Source organism: Crotalus tigris, unplaced genomic scaffold (assembly GCF_016545835.1).
Source record: "Crotalus tigris isolate CLP2741 ecotype Arizona unplaced genomic scaffold, ASM1654583v1 scf7180000018125.1543573, whole genome shotgun sequence".
In the NCBI taxonomy this organism is placed as follows: domain Eukaryota; kingdom Metazoa; phylum Chordata; class Lepidosauria; order Squamata; family Viperidae; genus Crotalus; species Crotalus tigris.
In genome coordinates, this window is record NW_024096837.1 from 983,368 (window position 1) to 998,598 (window position 15,231).

Consider the following 15,231-nt stretch of genomic DNA (forward strand, 5'->3'; position numbering starts at 1 on the left):
GCAAAACTGTCCCGATACGTTCATGTGATGTCGCGAGTTTGATATGTCTGATCTAGTAAAAGCATGAATTCTTCTCTTGGGGAGAATGAGAAATCAAGGAGTGAATTGCCTTGATGTCTAATCCAATATATATTATCTCTCCATCTTCTCTCTTGATGCCTTTGGACAGATCTTAATTTTAATGCTTCTACTGTATTTTTGAAAATCTTGATGATTCCCTGAATAATATTCTAAAACTTCCATTATAGCTAATGAAATAGTAGCAGAAATTTACTTGGAAAACTGGTGAAGGAAAAATGTTGAAATAAGCTATTTGGGTTGTCACCTCCTTTCAGAAATATATGTTGAGGAAAAGTACCTGCTTCAAATCTGCTAGGATCTGATTTTCTAGAAATGAACGACAGAAGGCATTATGGGATGAGAGGCTAAAGTAAGGTTTGTGTTTATTTCCAAGAAAGGAGACATCGTGTGTGTCAAAACATCCCCAATGCTGCCACTCTATCTGCATATTCACTGCCAAGACAAGTAAGCTTCATTATAACAAATGAATTTAACCATATCTTTCCCATTAGAATACAGATCATAGAACATTAATACATACTTTCCTTTAAGTAATGCTAGTTTTCCTTTGACAAGAGAGCAGTAATTGGTGCTTCATTTTCACATGTATAAGCCAAATATGCGGGGTTTCAGAAAGCATTTTAGAGACTTCCGTCTCCCATTCTAATCTAACATTATATCCATTATAACATTATATTCTACAGTCAGCAAGGTATTTCAAGAACAGGCTTGCATAGAACAATGAATAAGTTATATGATATTTTCGTTGAAAAGTAGATCTCATAATTCTGTAAGAATTCTTTATATAAATGGTAGAGCCAATGAGACAATGTTTCTAAATCAAGAGTCAGGAAATCCCAGAGATTTCTCACTCCAAGGTCAGTGATGGAACATGGATCTGAGAGGAGAAAACGTGAGTTTAAATCCACCTCCACCCAACATTTTGATGACACTTTCAGCAGGACTCCTATCTTCAACAGTTTGGGAAAGAAAGGCTAAAGACCTGAAGAATCAAAAGCTTCTATCACTGCCAGGCCCTGGATATTGGGGCAGGTTTAGTTCATTGCTTGCATAAGGGCAGAACATTTAGAAAAATAAAACCTGTCTTCATTTCTGTTCTCTCTGTCGGTGCTTTACATTGTTAGACCTATCTACCAGAATAGAAAATTGCTATACCAAGATAAGAAATGTCACTACTGCTTCTGGTTTTAAAAAGATGTGATTTATAATGATAATCAAGTGGCAAGCAAGGTTAATGCATGATACCATGCAAATGGTTAGGCTGATGACTTAACAGTACTCCTCCCATTTTGCAAAATTGCCTTTTATTTAATTAAGGCTCTCCAGGAGGTTGACATTTTTCACTTGCTGAGAAAACAGCTGTATTGCAACTATGAATCCTCCAAAGAGCTAAATGTAATTGTGACTGCTGGGAATCTTTGCAGTACAATGCTAGTTGTTGTCTTTGTTGTGCTAGGAACGTCTTTTTCTGTCATTATCATTGCAACCTTCATTGATATTAAAAACTTCATGCTACTCTTCCATAAATATCATTTAATAAGGTGCTTCTCCTAACGTCATAGAATATCCATTGACGGCATTTTATTTCCTTATTTGAATTACTCTATATAGCTACTCATTTCAGATATGTGACTCTAGGCATTATATTGCCTAAGTTGTGTCTGTCTATTGTAAGAGAAGAACAGTTACAACTGAAGAAAATCAATAAAATATGAATCTCAGAATGAGTTTAAACATTTGTTGTGAATTGCCCTACTTGTTCTTTTTTGTTATATCTTATTCATTAAGCCAAGTTTAAGCCAATTGTGGCTTGACTCATTGTGCTTTCTGCACTGAGTTGCTCAATGATCTCCTTGGTTTAAATGAAGTGATTGTGGAAGGTTACAGTCTTTACAGCTTTCCACAAGTATCTTTCTCAGTTTTTAGTGTTCACACCCATCAACTGGATGAGTGACCATATGCAACATACTACTCTAGATAATGTAACTAATTCTTAGTTTCAGAAAGCTAATAGTGGCTGTTTAATGGTTTTAATGTTTGTAAGCCACCCAGAGATGTCTCTCGATGAGATGGATGGCACATAAATAAATAAATAAATAATCAATAGTTCCAGAGCAAATATATTCCATATAGAGGAGGAAGAAAGGAGTAGATATACAGAGATATGAGAAATTCCCTGAGGATGGGCTCCAACTTCTGGTTCCGGTGACTGACCCAGATTAGTTCCTACAATAGATATATATGTTGCTGCTCTTCTGCTTGTCACTAATAAATACAGATATCCTGGTGAGAAGGAAAGATGGATAGTGGAAGGCCCTCATAAGGGTTTTCTTAGTTCTGAAGTACAGGATTTTCCTTTGAGAGTTATATACAATAAGCAGAATATGGTACTGTTTGTCTCCTATGCCCTGCAATTTGATTGAGATACAGTTAAACAGACAGTCCTTTGGAACATCTCAGCCATATAATTCTAAAGGAAAATTCTGTAAAAGAAACAAAATGAAATAATAGTGGGTTGGAAAGATGCACAAAAATAGAGAAAAGAAGAGTAGCATATTAAATCTAGTAAATGTGAAAAGGTACTGCAAAATATTTAAAAAAAATACTTAAAATATTTTTATGTTAGCATTCTCCTAATGTTAGCTTAGAAAATTAGGAAGCTTTGGGGGAAAAAAGATTATTGAACATACTACTTTTCTATTTTTTCTTACAACCTGATTGAGGCTGTCCCTGGCATGTAAAGAGTTCCTGAGTGATTAATTCTGGGTTACTTTGTTTTTTTTTTATGACATCTAATTGAGTGCTAGAATGTGTGAGTCATTTTTGTAAAGAGCTTTCTCAAGGACAAGTCAAGGGCTGAGAGGATGCTGATGTATAAAGGCAGTGGAGGTATTTAATAGGTTCAGCGTGAAAGAATTTTGCTTTGAAAACAAGAAGATTGATACAGGAACTGAAATGAGCTTTGTCTATTCTGCTTTCAAAGGTGTTTAGTCTGATATTGTCCACAGATTGGTTTAGAATGTACATTGTACTGGCTGTCATGGGGCTTCACCGGAGCTGTCAATCTGGTGAGATTTGTTACTAATGGCAGGCAATTTCTCTCACTCTGCCCCCTCCCCTCTCCCCCAAGGGTTCTCTGCCACCTTTTATGTTGTTCATGAATGTTTTCCAACCTTTTTGGAATAGATTTCCAAGAACCACTAGATGATAGGGAGAGGAATTGCCAAAAATTGCATTTTTCTGTACAAGTTACTTTCTAAATATTTTCTGGCAACTAAATAATAAAAAAAAATCTAATAAACTATAGAAATACTATAAATCTTATATGATTAATTCAGTATCCAAATTCAAGTTCCCATATCTTCTCTTGATTCTAAACAAGGTAATGCCCCACACATTGCAATGGTAAATACATATAGTGTGAAATGAATGCTATATTATATATGTGCAAGCAGACATCTTTAAGACACCTTGATATGTGGGTATGAGACATAGTGCTTCTTGCAGCTATTAGCAGAACTGGATAACTGAAGCATAGCATACCAGTCGTGAGATTTAATTAAAATATAGAGATACTATAAATTCCTTACAGTGGAGATTAAGTATGCAGTCCTGCACATTTATACATGTATTATATTTCTATTAAATATTGTCACAGTCTTGCGTGGTTCAGTGGTGCGCAAAAATTTCTCATTTATAGAGACTATAAAATTCAATCCAGTGGAAGGAGTAGTTTACAAAGCAATTTGTCTATGAATATAGACCTTCTTTTGGAATTACTGGGAGATAACTGATTGTGTACAATGTTCATCCTAGAGAAGGTCTATCTATGTAGTCATTAAAAGTTGACCTCAACATCACATAATAAAAAAGTGTGTTGATAAGATTGTCTAAATAATTCTAAAAGAATTATTTGTTTCCTTGTGGGGTGAAGCAAGCTCAGAAAACTGTACTGATTAAAAAAAAAAATTCTTCCATGACACTTTGTCAATAAATGAATAATGGTAGGTCAAGTTAAGAGCTTCCACTACTCCGTCCTTTCTTTTAGAGATATTAATGAACAGAATGCTTCATTACACCTCTTTTTTACATTTCATAAATATATATTTTTTCTTATTAAAACTCAATGGAAAGAGAATATTAAGACACATGAAAAAGAAAAAAGAAGAGAGGAGATAAATGAATAGTAAGGAATTTATCGAATATTGAACATAATGTATCAGAAAGGTGGAAAAAAACTACCAAGATGCAACCCACTCCTATGGCTTACTGTAATGTGGGTGGATCTCCAAAGAAAGATGACTGAGTTGGATAAATGATTATTTCTGCCTTGTGTTGACATATGTTCAAATAACAGGAAACAACATAATTTTAAACTTGTTTATTCAAACCTTAATTTCACTGTATTCAACTGAGCTTTCCCTTCAGTAAATACATTTAGAATTACACTAAAGCCAAGCCAGGCTTGGTGCCAGATCCTTTGATTTAAGTAGTTCTGGAATTATGACAACTAGATAATATTAACTAAAAGATTTATGAACTTGAAGAAATGATATTAGTATCAATAAACTGTGTCTTAACTACTCTTCAGTCAATCTTTATTGATGTCAGTTTTTGTTTTTACAAAACCAAAGGAGAAATTACTTCATTCTGTGGGAATTGTATATTCATAATGCAAAATAATGCTACCAATTATCATCTCTGTTTTGCTGTGTACTGACATTAAATTTCACATCTCTCCCAGATCATTTTTATTCATTATTTAATTATCTAGTTTGGTAATCTGAGACATTCCTTTGAGGTGGCTTACTTTGCCTTATTTTCTTGCACTCAAAGCAGCAGCCATCTATCATATTTAGTTTTTAAGAATGTTTTTAAGAAACATGGGGGGGGAAAGAATCATTGTATATGAAGATAGTTCCAGAGATTGGTGCTGCAGCATGCATACATCTTTGGCAGGAAGTTTGATAATTCTCAAGAAAAGTATCTGTGGGGTACACAGATCAGTATCTGTGGGGTACAAAACATCAGTGGGGTACGCTGATGATAGCAAACTGTGTTGTCTTAGAATAAACTTTAATTGACTTTCCACTTAAGCACCTCCAAATACATTGCAATATAATAATTATGTTTTTTAATTGTTACTCCATTGCATTTAGTTGTTTACTCACAGCTTTTTACTATATGCCTGTGAATTTTTCTCAGCACTGTCTTTGTAATGTTAATTTGGAAATATCACAAACATTCTTCTACAATAGACACAGTAGCACCTATGTAGTCTGTTTTCACAGCAATGGTTGATTTTTGTACAAATCCTTTGGAAAAACTGTTTCTGAATGTGAGGAAATGTTATGAAGCATTTCTTGTCAAATCATTAAATAAGATGCATATTTTTTCCAACTCTTACCTCAAGCTGCTCCTGACTATGTTCAGATGTGTACAAGCACAAAGATTTCCCTTTGCTGAAAAAATAATATCAAATGATGTCTTTTGAAGGACATTGCTAATTGATACTGCAATTGGAAGAGATCCATAAACATCACTTACAAATCACTTTCTTAAAGTTCTTTAAAGAAGCTGTGCTATCCAGCAGCTGCCCCTGTATTTTCCATTTTAGAGATGCTCACACCTAAAATATACAGCGTACATCCCCTGAAATCATTTTGTTTGTCTTACTCCAATATATTTCTCTGCAACTGTTTATAATAACATTTCCTTGTAGGATCAACACTTTGTCTCCTGATTAATTTTTTAATGCACTGTGCAATAAACTATGCAGTAGCTGGAGGAAATGACACAACAGTTAATTATAGTAAGAGATTTTGAGTTTGGACTGACTTGAACATTAGGATGAAATATAACTACTTTAAGACAGCTGAATTTCAGCAGTTCTCTTTCAGTCATTACGTTAATGAGTGGCCTTTCCTGGCATATTTGTAAATAGAATAACAGTTACTGTATATATTCCTAGGTATAGCATGAAAGACTTAATAAATTGGATATTACGTATAACATTTCAGTTATAGAAATGCTCACTTCACGTCTGGCTGGCTCTGCATCTTTTTATGACTAATAGAAAACATTTTGTTTCAAAAGACTCAGATTTTTTTTCAGTCTTCCAATCTGCTTCTTTCTCTCAAAGCAATCCCTTAATATTTGAGGAAAGTTCTGGAATAGTATTGAGTAAGGCTCTGAAGACTGATTTAGTTGGGAGAATGGAAAAAAAGGGGGAAAAACATGTCCAAGCAGAAGCATTTTATTGTTATTAAATGGAATTTAAGGGCAGAAATATTTCACAATACCACCTAATACTTTTCTTAGCTATAAAACCATAGACAGGAAATTGTGAACTTATTTTTATCTATTACTTTGCTAATATAATTGAAATTTTGTAAATTTGTTTGCTACATTAATCTCTTGTTTTGCTTCCTCTTTTTAGTATTCTGTATAAACATAAGTTGGATTGTTTGCCTGTGGCTTTTTAGGATTCTTTTTGCCTAATGGAAAAGCTAGAGTAGAATTGTGTTTCTCAAATGCCTTTGCAAATACGCAGAAGTCTCTGTGATGCATTAGCTGAGAATGAGTTTGCCAAAAGAAAATTACAAAATTGGAAGTCTAATAAGCTATAAATGCTAAGTGATAAAAGCAAAAAAGTTGTATTTTAAACTGTAGTTTAAAAAATATTAACAGATTTGTCACTCACTATTAATGTTTCCTTGATCTGTAGGATTACCTGGTACTACTGCTGACCTAGATAAAAGAAGGCTAATTTTTGGGCAAAACCTTATACCTCCAAAGAAGCCAAAAACTTTCATACAGTTAGTCTGGGAAGCATTGCAGGATGTGACTCTCATCATCTTGGAAATCGCAGCCATCATATCTCTTGGGCTCTCATTTTATCATCCACCTGGAGAAGGAAATGAAGGTAAAATTTGTTTTTCCATTGTTTATCTAATAAATATTATTTCCTTGGTTCCATTGTTACATAGGCTTGGGAGCAGCAGCAGATTCTCTGTTTTTAATATCCAATTTTCTGCCTATTTCCTAAAGGCTTAATGTGATATGACTTACTTTAAAATTGTTTCTCAATTTTGTATCTCTTAATTTCATATGGGAAAATTATAGACTTGAACATAATGTGACCACCTCAGAATTGAATATCATTTTAAGAGAGACAATGCCATGATGTGTATTGTGGCTGATAGTGACTTATCAGTTGGTGCAGGAATAAAAGAGAAAAATATCATATGGCTTGGTTTGATTTTTGTCTACCAAATTCTTATTTTTTTCCCCCTGAATCAACTATTGTAGGTATAAAGATGCAACAATAGGTTAAAAGTGCATACACATTATGATGAGTGAAACTTACAGAGCATTGATGCAGAACTGTCATCAATCATCCTGACTGCTAGTATATTCCAACTCACATGCTAAGTAACCATTGATATCGACAGGGATCTTGGATCTATAGCATAGTCCTCCTCTTGCTGCTTTGTTACCAGCAAATAATAGTGGAATAATTCAATTCCTCCTTGGTATTAACTAACTCCTCTACCTAGTTTAACTGAAAACAAAATGCCATAGTCCTTGTATACATCTGAAATGGATTGGCCCAGTGTTTCTAGTATTTCATGCACAGCTACAAATTATAAGAAGGAAAAAAGACCATGTCCTTAATGCAAATCTAGTAGCATTGTTGAATAAAAATGCTTCCCACTTTGGCTTAATAGTAGAATCAGAGTAAGGCAATGCTTGATTCAAAATGTGGGTTTTTCTTTGTTTTTTTAAATAAATCATACTAATAGAAACAACTTACTGGTTCAAGTCAGCCTCGAAAAACAGTTTCTTCAAGGACCAAGTGATAGGATTGCTTTAGTTTGAAATATGCCATCTAAAGCCCTGCTTTATTAATCCTATCTACACCAGATGTGCAGAAAGCAAAGAGGTGTGTTGTAAACATGGAATTGTGTTTCACTGAATTTAATAAACAAATTCAGCCATCAACAGGCACTTAGAGATAAACAACATCTACACACCACTCAAAAAAGACAGTCAAAACGTAAGAGACCACAGTTGTTGGCTAGCAACCAACATTCAGATAAGCAGAGATTAACACCAAGAAGTAAACAATACCCTAATCAAGGAACTACCAACTCAGTAAATCAAGGAACTACCAAGAATATTTCCACCACTACTGATAGGGCAAGTCATTTGTATATAAACAGAGGGAAAACCCCATTTCCTTCTAGCACTGATATGTTACGTAGTTGAATAATGAAATGTCTGCAAGAAAACAACCAACTCCCAAGGACTCCTCAGTAAACAAATTGTTATCCCAGTGTCACAAGGTTCAGACACATTCTTTTTCCTTGGATAATTTTCTAAATTCAGCACAACACACCAGACAATCAGTGGAGGTCAAAGAATATATATTTATTTAGTCCAAAGTTTTCAAGTGCTTATGGGTGGGTGCCCACAAAGAACTGTTCCTTGTCTCCCTTTTTATAAGGTTTTGTAGTTTAGAGATTTAGCCAGTCATTATCAATGAATGGAATGTGTTAATATATTGCAGACAAACATTTCCTTATCTTAGAATGAAAATAGATGCTTCCTTGTTTATAGTTAAGCATATGTTTCTTTATCTAGAGTTAGAACAGATAGGTCACAGGATATGCAAAAGATATATGTCACCTTTTACACGGGATTTACAATGTGATGTCTCTATTTTTTCAATGGAAAAACTGTTTATTACTACTTACAATATACAATCTTTCTTTAAATTTAAACTTATTGTAAACATGAAAGAAAAAGATTCCAACATCAGGAATCTCAAAAATTATAATGATGATAGAGTTTGCAAACAGTCACAAAAATGAAAAATTATCACAATTTTTTTAAAATCGAAAACTTACATGGCTTCCAGCCTTCCTTTGCACATCATAGAATTGTAAAGGTACCATTTAGATGTTGAGTCCAAATCCAATTTAAAGCATCCCGTTTTAGCCTGTCTACTATCTCTTTCAGTAATTGGTTCTGCTATCAAGCTATTCTGACACAACAGTTTCTCTTCCCTAAAAGGATTGGCCCTGTTAAAACACATATTCTTGGTCATCTCTTGAGACTTATTCATTCTTTTTGAATATCCCTTACAAGTCTTTTCTCCAGATACCTGCCTACAGAGTTCAAATTTCAAAAGCAACATCTGTGCATCTCTTTATTTCTACTTTTATATTACTTGGGTACATCTCTGTAAATTCTAATTGGCTATTCTTTAGTGTAATTCTTAAACCATGCCCTGAATCAATAGTTCACAAAACCCAGTAACAAGAGTTTTGTGATATGCCACAAAGCTATGCAACTCCTTCTAATATAAGGACCTCCCTCCAGCATATACGTAACAGAAGAATAAAACCAGTGCCTTGTGTATTTGTATGTGACATCTGGCAACCAATGCATATAACAGAGCCATGGTGCTCTATGATATGGAAAGGATCAGGATCTTTTCAAGTTTCTTTTTACTGCACTTGGTTTGTATTTCATATCCAAAGGTGCAAGGTCTTGATAAATAAAAAAGAATGTGGCATTGTTTCCTGGACAGGTCATCGTGGCCTCTGTTGTGCTTGGCAAGTTCTGTACTTGTTTTAACCATGAAAAGATAACTCAACATTTATGACATTGTTTTTGTAAACCAAGTTTCAGAGGAACATGTACTTATTACAAGGATAACATCACATCTCTACAAATGCATTTTAATTTAATGCTAGTAAATTTGATAAATAAATAAAAAAATGATAAATTGTCAGATATTAATATTTTGGCTACTAAGCCCCTACTGGGACTTTCTAAAACAATAGCGTTAGGAGGTTTAAGAGAATTAAACACATTTGTAAATAAATATCTTCAGTGTTCCTTTTAGATTGATAGACAGCATTGTATATTTTACTGAAAATGTTCTACTAATTGATATATTGTTGTATGTATGATCATGGTTTATAAATATATGCATATATTATTATTATATAAAAACCATTATCGTATATACAAATTTTTTATAGTAGTACAAAATGTATTGTGGAAAGGAAAATTCTATGCAAAGCTATATCAGTAGGCAATCATGTATTAAAATCGGTATATTAAGATAATCCCATGTCAAGTTATTTATTGAAGGACCAAGAAGAAAAACGCAAGAGTAGAGAAATAAGCAAAACTAAAATAAATACAGCACAATACTTGCTAGATTCATTTAAAACTCAATTTCAGTGTCAGATTTTGATTAAATATTTTGGAAATTTTTTTAAATACTGGAAAATTTTAGGTTTCCCCCACTGACATGAATGCTTCAGCTGATGATTGAGAAAATATTTTCTTCAGGATCTGCTTCCTTTTCCACATCATATATAATAATGGGCATGATGACTAGATTTATATTTTATTACTTTTTGCCATTATTAAAATGTTAGCAGTTACTGTTAAGTTAGGGAAGTTTTATTATTGAAATGACAGGAAAAAAGACAAGTCATTTGTTAACAGCAACAGTCCGGTATACTGCAGGACCCTGGATTTGCAAATGTACTGGTCTCCTATTTTTTAAGTCTCAAATTATGAAGTAAGAAAGCTTTGAATACATGTTACGAAAATGTTTTGGTTGGGTTCCATCAACCTGAACATCTTTACTCTCATGATAGAGCATGATGTCTGTTTCCTATGAGAAAATATTTTACAAGTGTGACAGTTCACGTTCTGGGAAATGTGGAAAAATAACATTTAGTATTAGAACTTTAGTGCCTTCTCCACACTCATTAATAACTTATTCCATTCAAAATATTTTAAAGCATTTCCTCATGAATATTTGGATAGATTTTGACAGCATATTTTCAGAATGCTTATATTGGGAAACATACATGGTACTAAAAATGTTTGCATAGTTTTCCATTGAAATTTGGGCATTTTAGGAATAATATTTCCACTTCGCCTATTCCAAATTGAAATTAGCAAAAAATGGCTAAAAGTGGGGAAAAATAAATAAAGTAGTTTTGCTTAGTAAACTAACATATTTACTGAGAAGTAACTTCTGTTGCATTCAGTTGGGCTGAACAGATCCAAGATTGAAGGCTAAATATGTTGTGCTTAATCTGAAAGAACTGTGTTTGCAAATATAATAATGCAATCTTCTCCATCTCTGCACAGAAATAAGTCCTACTTTATTAAATGAATAACCTATGGGGAATAAACCACTTACATAGGAATAAATGAATTTGATTGGGTTTCCTTCTTAGTAGATGTTTATGGAATTGCATTGTAAACAACCTATAGGTTCAATTTTTTAAAAGTTTTAATACAATAGTTTTGCAGATATAGCTAGCTAAAAGTGTAATATCTACCCATTACACTTTTTGAAGTGTAATGGGTAGATAAGAGATAACTTATTTATACTGTACCCATTTAGCAGCCAATAAAGAGCCTTTGAATAGTACTCTGTACACATGGATATTTTAGTTAGAAATTTAGTGTTATTTAGTGAAAATGTTCAGAAGTCCTCTAGGCTGAGAGATGTTATTTGCTTGTTAACATCAATTTAATTTACAACATAATGCATTGCAAATAAAATATTAGTCCATGTATTTTTCAGTTCCCACATTGATGCCTCAATTAATGTCAATACAATTTTGAAAAAAGAACTGCAGTAGTTATTTTAGTAGATAATATGAACCCTCTCACCCATTTGCAGATGGCCCAGTAAGCCTTAGTCATTATATGCAAGACCCAGGTGTTTCCTTGTTCTGCTGAAATCTTCATATGCCTGTTAAATGGTGTTCCTGTAGGTATTAATGCAAATACTTGTGGGCCAAACATAAATGTAATCTCCTGCAACAAAAGCATAAATATAACTTTTGGGGTGGGGTGGAAATCACATCACGTATCTTTGAGAGGTAAATGTTGATCAGCTCAATCAATTGACAATACTCTCAACATATTAAGGTCAGATATATGAATAAACATAGAAGGGTATCATTTATCCCAACACATTGATGAAGCCATGCTATTTTATTTTTATCAGACCATCTGAGATAGTTGATTATTTAGATTCTGAAATAATTAAGATTTTCAAACAAAATCTTATTTCTTTCTAGTGTGAAATTCTCTTTTATAGTTAATAAAAATATAGTAGTGCTAATGGTAATAATACCGTAAGTACTATCTATGTTTTTAACTAGTTGAGGGATGCAGATATTTTTCTTGAAATCATCTGCTTAATGTGACCCTTCTGTTTTTATTATGGAGGAAAGGAAACAGTCAGATAATTGCCCATTTCCTTACCTGTAACCCCATATACAGTGTATGTTGGAATGTTTCCCACAACATTCAATGGATCTTACTCTTAGGTTGATGTTGCACTATGAATTCTTTGTTCAAGTTCGGAAACCTTTTGTCTGCTGAAGTCTCAAACCAGGATTACCTTTATGCAACTCATGATAATGATGAGTATTCGGTTTCTGATCACTGTGCAAATTGGATGAGTAGTGCCTCCACAATGATATAGCTATTCTTGTGGAATACATCCAATAAAGAAGGTCAGCAGTTTACTGTGACCTTTCTTTGAGCCCCACTGAGGGGTGTTGAGCTGGATTTCCATTCAGTTCTTATCTGTTTTAAAAGGGAAAATTAGTAGAAGTGTTACCTTGGTTCTTCCTCTTCACTGAGTGTCTACCTTTGATGCTGTTACAGCTACTTTTCAGAGTTCACGGCAGTCCAACAAACTGCATTGATCCCCAGTACGTTTGAAGTGAGGGACTGCAATGATATTCTGTGTTTCCTTATGGATGTGCTATGGGTTCTTTTGTCAAGCTAGAATAATGGAAGTACGATATTTAAAAGCATTTCTGCAATGGCATTTTTTCCACTCTTTTTAGGTTATGGAATTCAAATTTTAATGACTTGGTTTAACTGTTTTTCTCAGTGATAACTAATATTCAGGTGGTGTTAGAATGTCTTGAAAGGTCAGTATTATTTCCTTCATGATTTCCTTTGTAATCTCTGAGCCAAACATCCCTAATTAACAATAATAGGAAACCAGAAGACTGAGCACTGTTGTTTCTTGGCATGCCTCAGCATCTTTGCTCATATAATCCTATAATTTATAATAACTGAATTGGTCATTTGACAGGTAAAATACTATAGAGTAGTACGTTTATATAATGCATTGATATTCTATAATGAGGCTTATATCTGTATTGGAAAATCATTCAGTACATTCCAGATATCATTTTCTATGTATTTTTATTTAAAAGTACTTGGTGAATGTTTTCCAAAACGATTTGTGGAATTGCGCTACTGTAAATTGGTAAAATAAAATATTTGTATCTTTGTAAAAATTTATGTCTAATATATAAAATATGCTCTTATCAAATAGGGTAGAAGATCCAAGTGTTCTATTCATTTCTAAACTAATAAATGCTTGAAATATTTTTGAGTTAATAATTTTATATTGTTTTATATAAATAATTATAATTAAACTTGTATGACATGTGACTCTCAATGACTCTGGAGAACTCACAACAATCAAACAAAGAAGTTACATAAAATCAATAAAACATAAAAATATTCTTCATTATCAGCTAGCCCCATTTATTTATTTATTTATTTGCTGAGGTCCAGACTCCCTTAAGATGGCTGACTCTGCCACCAGGCAAGGAGGAAAATTGAAGAGACCTGTCCATATGTGAGCAGCTGATATAAGATCACCAAGCTTTTGCAACCAGTCAGCTTAGGGCTGGTCTTTCTGAAGAACAGAGCTATCCAAAGCTTTCTGATTTGCCCCAGAGCATATAAAGTGTCAAGGTTCCGACAGACAGAGACAAATAAAGCAGAACTCTGAGGCTTGCAAGTTCCTCAAAGGACATGTTTATAGATAAAGTATCGGCATGTCAAAAGTGAAACCAAGTCTGAATACACACGCAACAATCCCAAATACAAAGTGAAAAAATTCCACCCCCAAAGCTATGCAAGCTACTACGTTCCCCAATGCAATTTCTTGATGGGCTTTTCACAAAACGCCCAGCCTGCAGTCCCGGGAGCAGCCGATGACCTTGGTTCCCATGGCAGAAAGTCTGTTTTGTCTAGCGAAGCACCTGCTAAACCCCCCTCCCTCTATGTAACTGAAAATGAGGAAGGAAAATGGCTGCAGCTACACTCGTTTTCAAAGTTGACTTAAAGGACCATTAGTGTCTGCAGTTTTCCCACACAAACCACCCAATCCTTTAGTTGTAAATCAGGCGTTAGCTACTGGTGGAACAGCTGAAAGATAGTGCCATAACATTATATCAGTTTTCTATATATATGGGACCAGCAGAAATTATGAAGCTCCATAGACTGAATATGAGTGCCAGAGGGTGCTCAAAATAACCCCCTTTCTCCAATATCTGTGTATTCAAATACTGTTTTATAAGATTCTATGCTTATAGAAATTAAATGTCTATCTGGAGACACTTAAGGGAAAGCAGATAAGAGCAGTATTTCCAATCAGAGGCAAACGGGATTTTTATAGCCTAAGGTGACAAATACACTTTGATAGATGTGTATCAAGACTTGATGGAAAAGTAAAATATAGACAAAGGTAACTAATATTAATGAACATTGTCCATAAGCATGCAACATACATGTATACATGTGTACACACACATACCCATACACACCACATACATATGGAATATGTATGGATAAGGCATTTATCTTAGAAATCTTTTGTTTCTTATGGAATTTGAGGTTGCTTTAATTTTATTCTATATTTTATTTCAAATGTTTTTTTTAAATATGTATGTGGGTTATTACAGTATTATCATTATTTTTTGCTTGGGATGTTGCACCTGTTGCCTGAAAAGTTTACTGATCTCCACTGTAGGGAGAGCCAAGGGATCAGAGCAAGCAGAGCCATTTGATGCTGGGAAGATAGGTGCATCACTCCTTATAGCTACTCCTACCTTTATTCAAGCATTCTTCTTGAACTGCAATTTGGCCAAGAATTTTCCAACATATTATAGGGACAGACCTTGAAAGAAAACCTGAAAAAATATTAGGAACAAATGGTTCTTGAATAAAATCAGAACTTCATAAGTAGTTCCCATGGATTTAAACGTAATTTGAGGTCAGCAG

At 33.8% G+C, this 15,231-nt stretch overlaps 1 protein-coding gene across 6 annotated transcripts in view; it reads left to right on the forward strand.

Annotated features, from left to right (window-relative positions):
• The window catches only part of ATP2B2 (ATPase plasma membrane Ca2+ transporting 2), a 190,080-nt gene that overhangs the window by 79,607 nt on the left and 95,242 nt on the right, over window positions 1–15,231 (forward strand). For all 6 annotated transcript variants that reach the window (XR_005557277.1, XM_039348244.1, XM_039348240.1 and 3 more), the window contains exon 3: window positions 6,809–7,006. Coding sequence is in view for 5 of the 6 variants with exons in the window: in XM_039348244.1 (XP_039204178.1) it covers window positions 6,809–7,006 (198 nt within the window). In the remaining variant the exon portion in view is untranslated. The remainder of the gene's footprint in view (window positions 1–6,808; window positions 7,007–15,231) is intronic.